The sequence below is a fragment of the Muscardinus avellanarius genome (assembly GCF_963383645.1).
Source record: "Muscardinus avellanarius genome assembly, chromosome: 1".
In the NCBI taxonomy this organism is placed as follows: Eukaryota; Metazoa; Chordata; class Mammalia; order Rodentia; family Gliridae; genus Muscardinus; species Muscardinus avellanarius.
The window spans coordinates 9538584-9553012 of record NC_137786.1 but is presented as its reverse complement, the minus strand read 5'-3'; the positions used below and the strand labels follow the sequence as shown (position 1 = coordinate 9553012).

General features: G+C 40.3%; 1 protein-coding gene across 4 annotated transcripts in view; it reads left to right on the top strand.

Annotated features, from left to right (window-relative positions):
* CTNND2 (catenin delta 2) overlaps window positions 1-14429 on the top strand; it is a gene marked incomplete at both ends in the record, with an annotated part of 995918 nt that overhangs the window by 702154 nt on the left and 279335 nt on the right. For all 4 annotated transcript variants that reach the window (XM_080715500.1, XM_080715499.1, XM_080715502.1 and 1 more), the window contains one exon: window positions 12805-12937. In XM_080715500.1, coding sequence (XP_080571626.1) covers window positions 12805-12937 — 133 coding nt within the window. The remainder of the gene's footprint in view (window positions 1-12804; window positions 12938-14429) is intronic.

Genomic DNA, 14429 nt, shown 5'->3' with positions numbered 1-14429 from the left:
CCTTGCAAAAGCCAGGGAAATGTGGAGCATCAACTTGGGAGGAATTTTGATAAATGGGCCCTGGGTGGGAAGAACAGCCTAGAGACTGAGCCCCAAAGACGAGGAAAGGTGAGTACCAAGACCTGATGGAGAGCACCGATCGTTCTCTAGGAGAACCTTTTGTTTCCTACTCCCTCGCCTGCTCCTGGGCCCTGGAATCCTTAGAGTAAATACATCATATTATAAATGGAGTAAACATAGCAGAGATATTTGTTTGAAAGCTTTGTTGTTGCTTTATGAAAGTCAGTGGCATAAAATGTCATTATGTGAGCTACTAATACGTGTGTGTGTGTGTGTGTGTGTGTGAGAGAGAGAGAGAAAGAAGAGAGAAGAAGAGAGAGAGAGAGAGAAGAGAAGAGAAGAGAAGAGAAGAGAAGAGAAGAGAAGAGAAGAGAACTAGACTCAGGGCATTCTACCTCTGAGCTACACCCCCAGCCCTTTTTATTTTTTATTTTGAAACAGAGTCTCACCCAGTTGCTGAGGCTGGCCTCAAACCTGTGATAATCCTGTCTCAGCCTCCTGAGTGCTGGGATTCCAAAAGTCTACCACCTTGTCTGCTCTGATACTTTCTAAATTACACAAATATTGATTTAAAGGGAGAAAGAAATTGCAATTGAAAGGCTTGCCTTTAGTTCTAAATCAGATGAGTTTTACTTTATTCTAATGAACTTTTGAGGGGTACATACTTGTTTTTATCCTCAGCTTGTAGTAGCTTATGAAAATCATCACAGAAGATGTTTTATGAGACAGTCCGCATCCTGGTTGTGGCTCTGGACCCTGAGGAGAGTCTGTCTGCAGGCTCCTTCTGCCTATTCACCTGTTTTTGGATTTGAGGAAAGTTGCTGAAGGGCTCTGTGCCAAGACAGTGCATGTATACTATGAGGATATTGACTTTTCACAAATACCCTGGTGGGAACAGGTTGAACCCCAGGGAGGAAGGAGGAGGGGCAGTTCCTAGCAAGGCAGGACATGTGTATTAATGTGGGCTCCTAACTATGCTGACTTCACCTGTACAAGGGCAAGTCACACCTATGCGTATTGAAAGTCCTGTTGTGTACATCTGATAGTCTCTCTGCTGTCTCAAGAGGCAGTGGCTGAAGTATTCCCTTTTTGAAAATTTCTGATCACCCTAGTATAGTTATGTCTACAAAGAATTGCTTGTAGCTGGGCATAGTGGCACATGCCTGTAATCCTAGTACTTGGGAGGCAGAGACAGGAGGATATCAAGTCCAAGACCCTGTTTCAAAACTTAAAAATAAATAAAGTCAAAGAACTGGATGTAGGAGTAGTTGATGGGGATGGAGTCCAGAGGTACAGTGCCCCGGGTTCAGTTCTTAGCCACACACACACACACACACACACACACACACACACACACACACACGCTTGTTACATGCACCCAAGAGCAGAGGTTTCACATCAGAGAATTTATTTACTTTCTCTGGCTCTCCTGGCCCTCAGGTGATTCCTCATTCTGCTATTTCGGTCCATAGCAGCTCAATAGGCTCTGGAGAAAGAACAGAAATGGGTATGATGGAGATCCCTTAAGATAAAATGCAGGACTGAAGATGTTAAGAGCACTTTTATGCACTGAAGAGCATGCCGAATATAATAAGGAAGTGTTTTCAGTAACATCACTGCCACTAACATATTTTTCTTGTCATGAGCATTGAATGATCTCATTGTAAGATCTACTCTTGTCAAGGGAGGGAGGGAGAGAGGGAGGGAGGGAGGGAGGGAGGGAGGGAGAGAGAGAGAGAGAGAGAGAGAGAGAGAGAGAGAGAGAGAGAGAGAGAGAGAAAGAAGAAGAAGAAGAAGAAGAAGAAGAAGAAGAAGAAGAAGAAGAAAGAAGAAGAAGAAGAAGGAGGAGGAGGAGGAGGAGGAGGAGGAGGAGGAGGAGGAGGAGGAGGAGGCGGCGGCGGAGGAGGAGGAGGCGGAGGAGGAGGAGGAGGAGGGAGAAGGAAACTTCCACCATTTATACACTCCCCATACTTTTTTTTAATCTTTTATTTATTTACCTGTATGTAGGGTTACTGATAATTGAACACAGGGGTGCTCTACCTCTGAGCTATACCCCCATCCAGGTTTCCTTTTAATTTTGAAACAGGGTTTTGCTAAGTTAGCATAGGCTAGCCTCGCACCTGTGATCCTCCTGTCTCAGCCTCCCAGGCACTGGGATTCCAGGTGTGCCCATCATAACCAGCTTATTTTGTCTTTTAACAATAACAAGAATGGTCATGGAATGCCATGGTTTAGGTCTTTCACATTCACAAAATGATACATTTCAAAATATTTATAAAAGAATTCATTAGAAATAAGTGATAATCTAGTTCCTGAATGAGAAATGTTTAGGTTCATTTAATTCATCTACTGAGTGACTAAATTGAAATTCTAATTTTAAACTTTATGCAACAAACTTCCACTCATACATGAATGATCTGCCTCCCCTCAATAATTGTTCATCACGCTGAAGGCTTTCGTTATGTTTAAGTCACAGCTTTTGTAAAAACCATCACTGACTGTTCATCCCCTGCTATGCAGCTTGTCGCAGAGCCAGCCACACAGCCAGCTCCCAGGGTCTCCCAGCAATGATTTATGTTTTAGAAGGAAATAAAACAATGTCTGTCTTTTGAACACCAAGTGAAATATGAGTTCAAATTTTGTTTCAAAATTCTGTTGGCCAGGCATAGTGGCATATGTCTGTAATCCCAAAACTTGGGAGGCTGAGACAGGAGGATCACAGGTTCCAGGCCAGCCTCAGCAACTTATGAGGTCTTCTACAACTTAAGGAAATTCTGTTTCAAAATAAAATAAAATCTTAAAAAAAAAAAAAGGCTGGGGATATATCTCAGAGGTGGAATGCCCTTAGGTTCAATCTTCAGCATCAAAACAAAAACAAAAATTCTGTTGTGCTTTATTCCTCTTGATCACTTCAACACTTTGCAAACCTGGATTTTCAGAGTTTTTGAGATTAAAAGCAAAAAGAGAAAATTAAGATAGCATCATCTGATGCCAGTGTTTGAGAAGTTGCATGGTTCCCCTAAGCACTAATGGTTAGGATATAGATATTCTTGTTTAGACCTAACCACTTAATAAATGGACCTGTCAGGTATTTCTTTTGGCCCATGGGCACTGTGAGACATAATGGGAACTTCCTGACTTCTATAAAGTCAAGCAGGTTTAAAATCTCTGTCATCCATCATGTCCACTTACTCCTCAAAAAGAAAAAAAATTCACTTGACTAAATATTAAAATCAGCATTCTTAAATATTAAAATCATTTTTTCTAGTGGCTTTGGTTTGCTGATTTGTAGAGAGAACTTAAAACACAATGTTCCCCATGTATAAACACATGCTTAATAAAGAAACCTGTGTGTGTGTGTGTGTGTGTGTGTGTGTGTGTGTGTGTGTGTGTGTGAGAGAGAGAGAGAGAGAGAGAGAGAGAGAGAGAGAGAGAGAGAGGGAGAGGGAGACTGAGACTGACTAGAAATCGAACCCAGGGCCTTACACATGCTAAACAAGCACTCTACCACTGAGTTACATCTCCAACCCAGAAACTATTATTCTTAGTGAGAAAGATAATTGAAATAATGTATGTTTTTATTATTTGCCTAAATAAATCTACATTTGCCTAACACCTACTCTTTTCCCTGTAACAAACCCTTTCATCTATCTTGTACTCCTCTCCACACATTTTCAATTATAATGGAGGTCAATGGAAAGAATAATAGAAAATATCTTTAGATGCATTCCAAATTTTCATTTTTTTTTAATTCAATCACAACCCTTCTCCTGAGAGTTAGGCACACACTGGCATGGAAAAAAAAGCATAATCTAAGGCTTTATCAGCAGGTAGATGTTAAAGGTAATTGGATACTGTCATTATCTTGAAATGAACTTTTTAAAATTATGACCCTTTAAAAAGAAACCGGCTTATGTATTCAGTTGCATAGCTATGAAATAATTCAGGATGATGGTATACGGTGGCTTTTCAAACCCCTACTCCATTGACTCAAGGTCTTCAGAGAAAAAATATTCATTGTTGGTGAATTCATTCAAATTAAGAGGTGAAAAGGCTGGGCATGGTGGCACACACCTGTAAACCCTGTACTTGGGAGGCTGAGACAGGAGGATCGCGGTTTCGAAGCCAGCCTTGACAACTTATTGAAGCCCTCCACAACTTAGTGAGACCCTGTTTCAAATAAAAAATAAAATCTGGCTAAGGGTTTAGCTTGGAGGTAGAATGTCTCTAGTGCCACAAAAAAATTTGAAAGGTAAAAATATCCATATTTTATCTTTGGAAAAATATAACACCAAATATGGTAGAAAGTTAGTAGTTCTACTACAAAAATTCTGAAAAATAATTAAAGAAAACGCCTATGAAATTCTTTTGTATTTAGTGTTTAGTAATGAGAAGTAATTGTGAGTAACTACCGGACATGGTACTTTTTACTTATATTGAGTAAATATGATTAAAGATTCATATCTTAAGATTCTTAAAGGACAAAGTGAAGCATTATACTTAGATGAGGGTATTTGGGTCATGTTTTGATTTTGGCACTAAAAACTATAAACCTCAGTAAATGGAGGCAGTATTCTTGGCCTTATGTTTTCCCATTTTAGCAGCTAAATACTACTGTCATGCAAAAAGGTCCCCCTCCCATTTCTAATGTATTTCAGGTTAAAACAATGTAACCCTTGACGTCATTCTTCAGGAGCTATGCTAAAGTGTCAATCTTGCTGTCTGGAAAATTTCAAAATATGATACAGAAAAGAGTCAGGGAATGGCTCGTGGAGACAGAACAGTTGGTGAATTTCCTTTTCTTCTCTTTCTTGTAGTTTTGCTATCTTATTGACAGAGGGTCAAGCATTTTTTTTTTTTAATGATTAAGGTTTATTTCTCTCAATTGAATGTAGGCAAGCAGAGCTAGTTGCCTGGTCCTCCGGACCCAGGCCCTTTAGCTCATCATTCTACCTTTCTCAGGCTCTGACTTCCCTCTCGTGCTCCAAGATTACTGCTCAAATTCCAGTGATCATGTCATCAATCCAGACTGTAGGAAGGAGGAGGAGGACATGCTTCACACTTTAAAAATATATCCCCTCAGAACATAATTTAACCCCCCAAAATAACACTTGTTCTGAGCAAACATCGATCATGGAAACAACCAAAACATGGTATTCATCATTTCAAAAATGGTTATTCAAAACCATTTCAAAACTGTTTCAAAAATGGTTATTGGTTAACACGCCACACAAGTATATGGCTTCAAATAACATGATATTTTAGGGCACAACGACAGAGAGAGAGAGAAGATAGAGATTAGTAGAGCCTGGAAAGTTCAGATGGGCAGTTTACTCATCTTGGAGTTCCATTGGTTATGCTGGGGTGGGACGGTCTCCAGTCCGAGGTTTCAGGCTGACCTTCATTGGTGAGCGCTTACCACAAGGAGAGGACATGAACGTGAGAATTACCCTACAGACACCAGGAGAGCTGCCCAGTCAGGGTCAACCTCACCATTGTCCGTGGGTAGAAAGGCAGGGCTGCCAGTGTTCAGCCTCAGATGTCCACTGTCACCCACAAGTCGCTAGGTGTTATTGTTGGTTGTCAGGTCACCCTTGGGTATTTTCACTTTGTGCCTGCTGGTTTCACTTACTCCTGGGCGTTAAGTGTTATGTAAATCATATACAATCATATACCTAGCTCTGCATCAAATACTATATAGAGATATATCTGTATCTGCACAGATGTATACACATAAGCTTTATACCCACCATATATGTGTATTCATGTGAATTTTGGAGATTACCAAGGTATTTGCAACCTTTTCCCAAGTTCTTAATGAAGTCCTGAGATAAAAGTCCTGATATTTTCTCAATATCAACAAAGTAAGAACTGTTGGTAAAACATCCTAACCCCAGTATCCTTAAGATCATGTCCCTTCCCTTCTCCTCCAACTCTAGGCTCAGGATCTAAGTGCTTTTCTATGCAGCATCATGGGCTATTAAGTTTAACATAGGTACACAGTTGTGGAATATAAACATTTTCCATAAAGTCATTATGGCTTACAAGGTAAATTTTATGGAAACTAATTTGCAGTCTTTTCCCTTGGGCTATTGTCACCAAACAGAACCTCTTAAAATTTTCAGGGCAACTAAATTCTTATGTATATGTATGTATCTTTGTGGGGCAACAAAATTTAGCAACCTTAAAATAATAAATAAATCATATTCAAAAGTTAATCGGCACTGCATAGGTATTATAATTGATGTTATCTTTTGTAATAATTAATTTTAGAATATATAGCCTTTTATTCATTTATATTTATTTAGTCTTATATATATATAGTCTTAAAATATTTAGGTTTTCAACAGAAGTAAAAATTCATTAATACTTAAACTTGATATGATTTAAAATGATAAAAGACAGCATAAATTTTGACTATTCATTTTATGGTATCTTTCTTGCTCAAATTCTAATAGAGTGAATTCAGAGAGAACCTTGTTGCTTAGCTAAAGTGAATTTCAGGCACCCATAATAGTTGAAAACAGTTCAGAAATGACCCGTTTTCTCATTGGTTTTCTGTTTGTCTCTCTTTACTTCAGCAGCCAATAAAAACCTTACTGTTCCAAATTGCCCCTCCTGATTCGGAGATAATAGGTCCCAGTCCCCAAACGTGGCCTCACTTGCCCAACTTGCTCTATGGCCCTAAGCTGGCCCTGAGACGGAGAGATCGGAGCCACCTCTGATGTGGGTGCAGGAGAAGCATAGGGGCTTCCAGTGGGTTGCAAAGAGGGTCTCTTTTCTTAACCCTGTGCGCATGTAACAGTTTGAGATGTCAGTGTGGGTTCTTGTTCTTAGTTTAGAAAAAATAGCCAGAACTAGACTGCTGCAAGCTTAAGCAACTTTTATTATTACAAAGGTAGAAAGAAGGGACAGACCATCAAAGTACTGCATCAGAGGGACTCAGTGGAGTGCCTTGAAAGTAAAACACTGAAGTTTTTGAACATAGAACAGTTTTTATAAAGATTTATTATCTCCCATTCTGCTTAACTAATAGTCTTTCTACCTCCCCCTGACCTGATGCAGGCACAGGCCCACACATCATCTCCAGTGCAATCCTTAGTTATGACCAAGATGTGGTCATACTTGATTTACAGTGTCAGAGTTCACATGGTATATGCCCTTTTTGGAGAAGGTCTGTATCATACTCCCATGTCTTTGGGCAAATTTTAGCCTTTTTATGCCTAAGTATGAACGCTCATTCTTATTAGCAATTAATAAAGCTCTTATTAACAATTGGTACAGCCTCAATCCCCATCAATACTTAAGCAATTTTCCAATACCGGCACAATGCACCCATGGGAACCCCTCCTGGCTCTGCCTGCAAATTCCTTCCAGACTGCTGCTTCTGAGCACCCTCTGCTTCCCCCCTCCCACTGCTATCCACTTCCACCCTGCCCCCCACAATCTGTTCCCCAAACAGCAGCCAGAGACTGCTTTCATAAACTCAGCTTCATCTCAGTACAATTGGTACATAACCTGTAACCGTTTAGGGCTGCTGTTTATAAATTTTGATAGATATATACATCCAGGTAGACACCTTTGAGAATGGGAGCCAGGTCACAGACTTCAATGACTTTCATATCTCAGCATCAGTGGAGGGCCTTCAGGACACAGCCTGTGTACCCTGGGCCCCCATTCCCTCTCCTCGCAGGGCCCAGGACTCAGGTTTCAGCCATGGCCTTCTGGTCTTGTCTACCTGCCGAGCACACTCCTGTGTTGGGGTCTTGTTGCTCACTATCTTCTGTCCCCTGTATAACAACTTCCCCCCAACACAATGCAGACTCCAGTGTTCCCTATCTCTACTCAGTTTTCTCCATCACACGTAACGTGAGTTTCCTGTGACAGCCATTAACAATTCCCCCCAATTTCATCAACAAGACAAAAAATAAAACAGCCTACCTCATGGCTCAGGGTATAAAAGTCAAAGTCAATCCAGTCTTTAAACTTTTAAAGTTCAAAAGTTTATGAGTGATTGAGAGTGCCATGTATTTCTAGAAGGTCCGTACAACCATGCTCTTAGTCGCCATCAGAGTGAGTAGGGTCCCGTCCGACCTGAAGCTTGGTTGAAAACTAAATTCTGAATGCATGAGGCCCTGAGTCTCCTCACATCTTTTCCATGGGGGGAACGTGATCAAATGTTGTGACAGCCCACCAACTCTTTGGTTGCCGTCCCAGCATAACACTGTAAGGAATTTCAAACTGTTTGCGATTTGGCTCTGTGCTAAGCCTGTGATCTTAACAACTCAAGACAGTCCATATATGAGTGAGAGTTTAGTCACAATATTGTCGGTGGATGTGACAAGTTTTAATGGAGAAAAGGTTACATTTGCATATCCTCCACTTCTGCTCACATTCTCAAGTGAAGCCCAGTAGCGAATGGGATTTATAAGTTCAGCTTTTTAGGAAATTGTAGATGGTTCCTCTTTCATGTTCTTCTCTCTCCTCCACCTAGTTATATGTAACACCTGACATTTCTAGAGGCCCACACGGCGCCGGCCCTGCCACCCTTTCAAGGAAGGAATGATTATCTCTGGAGGGCAGATGGATGCAGGGAGCCTCTGCTCTGTGGACACGTGTCACACCAGCCAAAGACACACAGACGTGACACACAGATACACAGAAGCCGCCCAAGTCTGCAGCAGCGCATGAAACGAGTCTGGCTGCATTCAGAGAACTCTGCCTCCAAAAAGCGAGTAGGGAGAAAGGAAACTTTGAAAATAGCAAATTTGCTGGGCGTGGTGGCACACGCTTGTAATCCCCATGCTTGGGAGACGGAGACGGGAGGATCGCGCAGGTTCAAAGCTAGCCATGCTGGCTTAAGAGACCCTGTTTCCAAATAAAATTATATATATATATATATATATATATATATATATATATATATATATATATATATATATATATCTGGGTCGGGCGTGGTGGCGCACGCTTCTAATCCCCATGCTTCGGAGGCAGAGAACAGAGGATCACGTAGGTTCGAAGCCAGACTAGCTGGCTTAAGAGACCCTGTTTCCAAATAAAAAAATATAAAATAGGTCTGGAATTGTAACCCTAAGGTAGAAGGGCTTCCAGGAACCCAAGTACCACACACACACACACACACACACACACACACACACACACACACAAAATAGGTCTGAGAGTGTAGCCCGGAGGTAGAAGGGTTCCATCCCCAGTACCACCAAAAAAATAAAGAAAGAAAGAAAGAAAGAAAGAAAGAAAGAAAGAAAGAAAGAAAGAAAGAAAGAAAGAAAAGAAAATAGCAAATTTTGCCACCAGCTCAAGCATCTTTCTCTCTTTTTACTTATATTTCTTCAAATAAGTATAATGTCCAGATGGATACATGTGAGTACAAAGGTTATAAGACTTTTAAAAATTAAATGGTATTACATAAAGTTACTTTTTCTTTACTAGGTATTATAGTTGTACATCACAATGAGGTTCCGAGTGAGTGAAACATACAGAGCTCTTGGTGTGTTTCTCTCAGGGTCCCACCCTGCTCCCTCCTCTCCCTGTACCTAGTATTGCGGGTGGCGTTGATAACTTCATATATGAACATGGCACCACTTGAGCTGTTTTCTTTATTAAGCCTCCCATTTCTCCTCCCCACTTCTCTTTCCACCTCTTCCAGTAGTATCTCCCTTCGTCTATCTAAAGTCCTGTGCACCTCACTCTCTCTCTAGCCTCCCCATATAAGGAAAAGCATGTGGCCCATTGCTTTCTGAGACTGGCCAGTCTCACTGAGCATAATGTTTTCTAGTTCCATTCATTTCCCTGCAGCCGGCATCATTTTTTTTTTCTTTATGACTGAGGAAAATTCCACTGTGTTAGTATAGACCACATTTTTCCTATCCATTCGTCTTTTGATGGACACAAACATTTCAAAAGAAAAATATACCCTTTGTAGCAGTCTTAGGGTAAGAATTACCAGAATATATCTAGCTCTGAGTAGTTTATTAAGCACTTACACATATATTATTTTATGGTGTCTGTTGAAAACAAATCCCATGATTAATCTATAGTGAAGACTAAGGGACTCTCCTGTGTTTCTAAGAAACAAGGGACTTAGCCAGGTGTTCATGTTCTGAACACTGTGACAGTTTCTCTGATGCCACCTCCTGTGCTCTTCCTCCTACAGTGATGAAGGAAGAGTCTGCAGACAGTGAAGCCCATCTGGGTACCTGAGTGGCCAACACAGAAAGCCGAGGGAGACCACATAACATAGTTTAGGAAAAGGAGGGTGTGAGGCAGGAATAACTAACTGGAAGTCAGGAAGAAGTTCCATGGTAGCAAAAGTTGGGCTGGAGAGCGCATTGAGATTCCAGAGGTTTGTGGATAGCATAGGAGAAGAGGTGGCACCAGCCTTTGTTTTGACTTAACAATGAGAAGCATGGGTCTCTTCTGGACTCATCATTCTTTGGAACCTTGATTTCTTCTACACACATTTGGGGTGCATTTGTGTGCATGCATGATCAAAGAGTCCCCAAGATTTCTCTTCTGGAGCTCTTGTTCAAAGGGTGCTCTTGATATATGCCTAATAGAGCAGTTACCATCTGATTAATAAACTCTAATGAGTTCTTTACTAATAACTCCCCCAAAGCGTACACTTACCTGAATCCATCTCAGCCACCCAGTGTCTTTATGCAGCACTTTGGATTTTAATTTACAGGTGCCCTGTAGATTTTATTTAATTTGCATAAAGAAGTCTACTATCATGAGAAGGGCCATGCTATCTCAGTGTTGCAGAGGTGGCTTGGAATTGCACAACAAAAGAAAGCTAAATTAAAAGACAAACCAGCTCCATGATTCTCAATCCATAATTGTTTTCCAGTGTGGCCACATAGCTAAGGATTCGGTATCAGCCATCACTTAAGTGTGTTTTTTAGCAAGTGGTTATTGTTCTGTATGTCTTTTTGAGAATGGACATGTATCTCCCTAAGATGATATATGAATTTATTAAATCCTTAATGCACATGAAATCAAGTGTTTTATCTTTCTAATAAAATCTCAGCCACTTCAAAAGGCCTCCTGTTTCATTTTGTCTTCAATAAAGGAAGCACCAGTATGTAGCAGGGTTTCCTTGACAGCTCTACCAGTTGTGCTAAAGGAAAGATAAAGAGAGCAGGTTAGGATCTATGAGGAAACTCTTAACCTTTGTCTATTTCTTCTGCAACCCATTTTTCATGACTTCTCTGCCCAGATGACAGTGTCGACCTGGCCCTGGTAGGATGTATGCTTTTGAGCTGCTTCATGACGAGTAGGTGTAGTCGCTGCAAGCCATCTAATTTCTCCCACAGCCCATCTTTTAGATAAATTGCACCCTTTTGTGGCTTGTGAGGTCAAGTTTTTATCTGCGGTCTCAAAGGTTGCTTTTTTTTTATTTCTCTGTTAAAAACTGGCTCTCTGCTATAAGAAAAGAATCCATAGAGTCGTCCTGTTAGCATCGTGGTGTAACCGGTCGAGCTGAGGGATGTGGCAAAAGGAAGGTCATTTGCTTCACGATGTAATCTAGCTTCTGTTTAGAAACAACTCAAATATTTTAGGGTATATTTTTTAAGGTTAAATAAGCAGCAAGTCTTTTGGAGTAGCTCAGATACAAAAGGAGGATTCCACGAAAAGAATGCGCAATGCATGCAATTTATTAACATTCTATGAATAAGCCTAGCTCTGTAGATAATTTCCTCTTATAGAGTTATCTTATTGCTGTACTTCTGTCCCCAGAGATTCATTTAAGGATTGTGTTTATTTTTATAAACTACTTCTTTTTAGTGATGGAGCTGGTCTATGTTTACAGAGGAAATTATGAAAATAAAAACATCTGTAATAAAAATAAAAATGGTATTAACATAACTTGCCATCACAACATTTTTATACACATCCAGTTATATTTTTCTCTTATCTAGTAATTTAACTAAATTTGGTGCCTTTCTGTCTGTTGAAATAATATATTTGAACAATGTGACTTCTTTAGAGTATGCATTTAAGCCTTAATGAAAAATGTAAGCCGGGCATGGTGGCGCACACTTGGAATCCCAGCATTTGGGTGGCTGAGACCAAAGGATCGCAGTTCATAGACAGCCTCAGCTACTTAGTGAGGCCCTTCGCAACTCAGTGAGACCCTGTTTCAAAATAAAGAATAAAAAATTGTGCAAAGGGTGTAGCTCAGAGGTCAAATGCCTCTGTGTTCCATCCCACACCCACACACAAAAAAATGTATAGATTAATAAAATGTGGTTCATTTAAGTTATTTTTCATGATCTACATAAACATATAATTATAGTTAATAATTTTTTGATACTGTGAATTGAACCCTACCTCAGGGGCATTCTACCTCTGAGCTACACCTCCACCCCTATTTTATTTTTTTATTTAGAAACAAGGTCATGCTAAGTTGCTGAGGGCCTCACTAAATGGCTGAGGTTGTCTTGGACCTGTGATCCTCCTGTCTCAGCCTCCCAAGTACTGGGATTATAGGCCATGCCATGGTACCTGGCTTAGTTGATACAGTTAACCAATATACGTATATATGCACTTAAACACTATTTACATGAGAAGATCTTTTCAGAATCCTCATTAAGAAACAAGGCTAGTGGCTATGCAATATTTCCTCTTTAACTCTACATACACTTCACATGTGTGTCCCCGTGTGTTAACACTGTGATAGGTTCACCTCTCATGTTCTCCTGCCTTCCTTTTGTTCAGAGAATTTGGATGGAGAGACCCGGAACTGCCCGAAGTGATCCAGATGTTGCAACATCAGTTCCCTTCAGTCCAGTCTAATGCTGCAGCCTATTTACAACACCTTTGTTTTGGAGACAACAAAATTAAAGCCGAGGTAAGTGCTACTCAGATTGTCAAATGAGGAGTGTCAGATTCATAAGCACTTGGATTTGTTTAGAGTAATGTGGAAGGGGGAAACACACAAGAAAGCTAAAGTGATGTTTTAAAAATTGTGATTTATCTTTGAGACTGAATCATAGCATTTTTCTATCTATTTAGTTGGCAACCCAGGCCAGCTTCCCTCTTTTATAGTTGACCACTGAGGCCCGGAACACAGAGTTCAGACTGTCAGTGCCGTCTTCCAAATGTGGTTCATCTTCCTTGTACCAAATCCATCTCTGAGAATCCTCTCTGCCTTTAAATTTGAAAAAATTACAAAGTACCCATTATTTTCTCCTCAAATTAGAGTCAGTGTGCTCTGTGGCCTATCTGTCTTGGAAAACTCGCTAATAGGATGGGATGTCAGACAATAAACTGGCTTTGTCTTATAAGCAAGCATTTCGAGCCATTTACAAAGGTTGCAGTAGATATAATATGGATAAATGTGATCCATTAAAGAGACTGTTGTCTGTGTCCATCAGGTAAATGATTATTAGCATGCTCCACTCTTTTGGAATACACTAAAGTATGCACTTTAGAGTGTGTGATATTTCTGGAAAACCACTGTGGTCACCGACTCCGATTTTTTGTAGATAAAGGATGGCAGCATTTGCATACGAGTGGCTGAATAATCAATTTTTTTTAAGAAAGATTTTGTAAACTGTAACGAATCATCTCCGTAGCATGTAAGCAATTTGGAGGATGAGTCTAAATGAGGTGAAGGGTGGAAAGAAGAGATTTGAAGATGTAATTGCAATTTATTATAGATTTTGCTGGCTTGCATTGGGATACATATAGCCTAGCAGCTCTTTATCTTTCTTTGTTGATGTTAGTTTATTTCTTCCACTGGGAATACAAAGGACTTGGTTTATGCCTATTCTTATTGGAAAAGTCATATTTCTTTGTGAAATGAATACAGAGCAGTGGTTTTCAGTTGGGTTCAATCCCCCCAGTTATATTTGACACCTGGAGACATTTTTTCTTGTCACAATTGAGAGGCTTGTGTTGGTGCCACTGGACTCTAGTGGGCGGTGATCAAGGATACTACAAAACACCTGCGATTGAGGGAAGAACACTGAGTGCAGCAGCTCCAGACGTGAGTGAATACTGCCAAACTGAGGTACAGGGAAATACTGTCCATTTAAGATCAATTTAAAATGTGAAAAAATACCTCCTGTTACAATGATCAAAAAATACATGGAAAATATGTGATTCCTGTACCAAATGGAACCTGTCTCAGTCATTTCCTAAAGGAGGGTTGTTTGTTGTTTTATTTGTTTGTTGTTGTTGTTTTGGTACTGGGGATTGAAATCAGGGGCATTCCATCTCTGAGCTACACTCACAAACCCACTTTATTTTTTATTTTGAAACGGGGTTCACGAAGGTGTGAAAAGTCTCCCTAAGTTGCTGAGGTTGGCTTTGAGCCAACATGTCCATGCCAAATGAAG